Source organism: Rhinopithecus bieti, unplaced genomic scaffold (assembly GCF_001698545.2).
Source record: "Rhinopithecus bieti isolate Rb0 unplaced genomic scaffold, ASM169854v2 repeat_22939, whole genome shotgun sequence".
Lineage (NCBI taxonomy): Eukaryota > Metazoa > Chordata > Mammalia > Primates > Cercopithecidae > Rhinopithecus > Rhinopithecus bieti.
The window spans coordinates 1-4,037 of record NW_016837213.1 but is presented as its reverse complement, the minus strand read 5'-3'; the positions used below and the strand labels follow the sequence as shown (position 1 = coordinate 4,037).

At 55.5% G+C, this 4,037-nt stretch overlaps 1 protein-coding gene across 1 annotated transcript; it reads left to right on the top strand.

The window, feature by feature from the left end:
* The first annotated feature begins 119 nt into the window (after window positions 1–119).
* LOC108524769 (membrane protein MLC1-like) lies at window positions 120–4,031 on the top strand. Its single transcript, XM_017865840.1, has 3 exons — window positions 120–249; window positions 769–840; window positions 3,789–4,031. The coding sequence occupies exons 1-3, from the start codon at window positions 190–192 to the stop codon at window positions 3,960–3,962; spliced, it is 306 nt and encodes a 101-aa protein (XP_017721329.1). The 5' UTR covers window positions 120–189; the 3' UTR covers window positions 3,963–4,031.
* Window positions 4,032–4,037: the final 6 nt, after the last annotated feature.

Sequence of the window (4,037 nt, the reverse complement as noted above, 5' to 3'; positions counted from 1 at the left end):
CGCCTCACAGCCGGCCCTGGATGGGAAAAGTGGGGACCGTGGCCGAGAGTCCTGCGCAGCCTGCCCGTGAGGTGGCCCCATGGACACTGAAGCACAGTGGCGTGAGAAAGGCGGGCCCGGTGCTGAAGCGTGTGTGCCCCTTGGCAGATCAACTTCAACCTTATCCTGCTGCTCCTGCTGGAGCTGCTCATGGCAGCCACGGTGATCATATCTGCACGGTCCAGCGAGGAGTACTGCAAGAAAAAGAAGGTGGGTACAGCTTCTGACACCACAGGGCAGGGGGTGCAGAGGCATTGCCCCAGGGTGAGCGAGTCGCACCCCCATCTACAGGGTGGGTCTCAGCGTCACCTTCGGAGGGCCGATCTGGGCTGCTCCAGGGCGTTCCCACGAGACCCCACTCTCCTGGGTCTTAGAAACCTGGGCCAGGAGCAGGTCGGGAGCTGAGTGAGGGGTTGGCGGCCACTGGCTACAGGGAGTTGAGGACAGATGCTGTACCCTTCCCCTCCCCCTAAGCCTGACTCAGTCCAGTGCTCGGTGCTCGTCCCGAGGGGATCACCAGGAGACACCACATCTGTAAACGCGTTTTCGTGTGCAAGGACCATGTGTGTGAACGTTTCCTCAAGCCCAGAGATTCATGGGTGACTCCAAGGTCGTCTCGCGTCTACACCGCAGGCCGACCTGGCCCACTGCTCAGGGCGGCCAGATGCCAGCAGCAGTGCCAAGTCCCTGTGCCCGTGCGCCTGGGATGACAGTTCTGTTTCTTCGTAGGGCTCCATGTCTGACAGCACCAACATTCTGGGCGAAGTGCCATTTCCTGCTCGGGTCCTGAAATCTTATTCAGTAAGAAAACTTCCCTTTTCTTTCTCTTTTCTCTCATACTCTGTTGGGGATGACTGAGGCTGGATTAAACGTCACGTTTCTATTCTGAGTTGGCTAAGAGCTGGCTGTCTAGACTGCAGCGTGCGCCTGCCTCATCTGTGGAGACTCTGGTCTGTTACTAGTATCGTTGGTAACAAAGTACCTTATCACGAAAGGTGCTACTGGTGTTCTGTAAGTTTTAGTGGGGAGTTTATCGCGGTAGGTGTGTTGACACTGCTGTCCCCGAGGAATTATTATTCTTATTTTTTGAGACGGAGTCTCACTCCATCAGCCAGGCTGGGATGCAGTGGCACGATCTCAGCTCACTGCCGCCTCTGTCTCCTGGGTTCAAGCGATTCTCCTGCCTCAGCCTCCTGAGGAGCTGGGACTACAGGTGCCCACCACCACACCCAGTTAATTATTCTATTTTTAGTAGAGGCGGGGTTTCAGGGTTTCGGCATATTGGCCAGGCTGGTCTTGAACTCCTGACCTTAAGTGATCCACCCACCCAGGCCTTCCAAAGTGCTGGGATTACCGGCGTGAGCCACCGCACCCAGCCTCTCTTCTGCTTACTTTCAACTTCTCTTGCCTTATACTTTGGTATAGTTGTTATAAGCAGCACGTAACTGCATTTTGTTCTTTATCTTATGTCATTCTATCTCCCTAGCCTTTTGAATGTAGCCCATTTCCTTTGAGAGTTATTACTGATAAATTTCTACTTATTTCACCATCTTTTGAGTTTTCCATTTTCCCCGATTTTGCCTTTTTCCCTCCTTCCCTGCCTTCTTTTGAATTGGCGGAGGCTCCATCCTTCCTTTTCCCTCTAATTTTGGATGGGAGACTTTTCAGTATCCTTTTGGCGGTTGCCCATCATATTCGAACACGCTCCTTGATAAACGGATCATGAGACGTCTGTCCAGCGTGTGATGTTTAGTGACATTTTACCTTTTGACTCCAACAATGGGACAGCCTCCTATGTGCTTGACTTGGTCCCTGTGCATTTCCCAGGGCCTTTGCTTCCCTTTATTTAGCATTTCAGTCCTCTTTTAGGTTCCATTTCCGTTCTGCTTCTTTTTTTTTTTCTTTTATTTTGAGACGGAGTCCTGCTGCATTGCCCAGGCTGGAGTACAGTGGTGCAATCTGAGCTCACTGCACCCTCTGCCTCCCGGGTTCAAGCGATTCCCCCGCCTCAGCCTCCCGAGTAGCTGGGACTACAAGCGCCTGCCACCACACCCAGCTAATTTTTGTGTTTTTAATAGAGACAGGGTTTCACCATGCTGGCCAGGCTGGTCTCCATCTCCTGACCTCGGGTGATCTGCCCGCCTCGGCCTCCCACAGTGCTGGAATTACAGGCGTGAGCCATTGTGCCTGGCCCTGTTCTGCTTCATTCTTTAGAAGTCGGTTTTCGAGAGGCTTCTCCAGTTTGGGCTGGTTCTCCGCATTCCTAAGTGACAATTCGCCTGGAGAGAGGTCCAGGTTGACAGTTTCCCCGAGGACGTGTTTATTCCACTGTCTACGGAGGCCCAGGTGCTGTCCTTTGTGGGCGGTCTCTCTGTTTCCGGAGTTTTCTGCTTGGTGGTCATGGTCTCTGTCAGGTGGGAATTCGGCTTCATTTTTTATTTATTTATTTTTTTTAAGGTGGAGTCTCACTCTGTCACCCAGGCTGGAGTGCAGTGGCATGATCTGGGCTCAGTGCAACCTCTGCCTCCTGGGTTTAAGTGATTGTCCTACCTCAGCCTCCCGAGTAGCTGGGATTACAGGCATGCGCCAACACGTTGGGCTAAGTGTTGTGTTTTTAGTAGAGACAGGGTTTACCATGTTGGCCAGGCTGGCCTCAAACTCCTGACCTCGTGATCTGTCTGCCTCGGCCTCCCAGAGTGCTGGGATTACAAGCGTGAGGTGCCGTGCCTGGCTGGGAATTCAGCTTTCTTTGTGCATCTGGAGTTTTGTGCCTTCTGGATGCGAGGCCTGGCTGCCCAGGTCCTGTCTGGCCCCCAGGCCCCTGCTGGCTGGCTCCTCACGCCTGGCTTTCCTGCCGGCCACAGCTCTGCATGTGCGCCTCACAGAGATCCTTCGTGCGAGAAGGTGTTCAGGCGTTGGTTTCTTCCCCAGCCCTCCCTGGGTTTGTTCGTGCTGTTTGCAGCCCTGATGGTGCAGGGCAGATGAGCCCACAACCAGGGCTTAGGCCAGGAGGGTTCTTGGCTTTGTCCAGGAAAGAACTCAAGGGCAAGCTGCTGGTGACAGACAGCAGCTTTGATTGCAGTGGCAGTTGAGCAGGGCTCCCCAGCCAACAGGGTGCCTCGAGCAGCAGCTCAGAGACAGCTCTGCCTCCTATTTATACGCTCTTGTAAGTATATGCTAATTAAGGGACAGATTATGCAGAAATTTCTAGAAAAGGGGTGGTAACGTCCAGGTGGTTGGATCGTTGGCACAGAAAGGGGTGGTGGCGTCCAGTGTTGCCGTGGCAATGGCAAACCCACATGGCACGGTGGGTGGGCGTGTCCTATGGGAAGCTGCTTCTGCCCCAGGCCTGTTTTCCCGAGTCCCCTCAATGGAGTCCAGGGCCTGAGCACCACCGCCTGCCACACTGTGAGGACAGGGAAGGGGGTCTGAGGGTCTTGGTTTTCTGCCCTCACCACTGTCAGGTCAATATCCTCGGTTTCTGTAGACAGAAGCAGCAGTGTGAGAAACACCCCTTCAGCTATTTCACTCCAGGAGGGACGTGAAAAGCCGCAGCTGAGGGCAGGGGGGCTGGGCCAGGTGAGGCTGGGGGTCTGTCCAAGTGGGCTCCTCCACGGTTAGAGCCGGGGCCAGCCCACCGCACCCTGCTCCTGGGGGTCCGTGTCTGCACAGTGCATTCTGGGAAGCTGGGGGTGTCTCCACTTCCTTGGGGTGGCCCCCATGAGCTGGTGTTGTCCCGTCCCCTCCAGGTCATCGAGGTAATCGCAGGCATCTCTGCCATCCTCAGGGGGATCATTGCCCTGAACGTGGATGACTCAGTCTCAGGCCCACACCTCTCAGTGACGTTCTTTTGGATCCTAGTGGCCGTGAGTACCTCCCCGGCCCGCCCGCCACCGCTCCGGGCCATGCGGCTCTGGCCGTGAGTACCTCCCCTGGCCCGCCCGCCACCGCTCCGGGCCATGCGGCTCTGGCCGTGAGTACCTCCCCTGGCCCGCCCG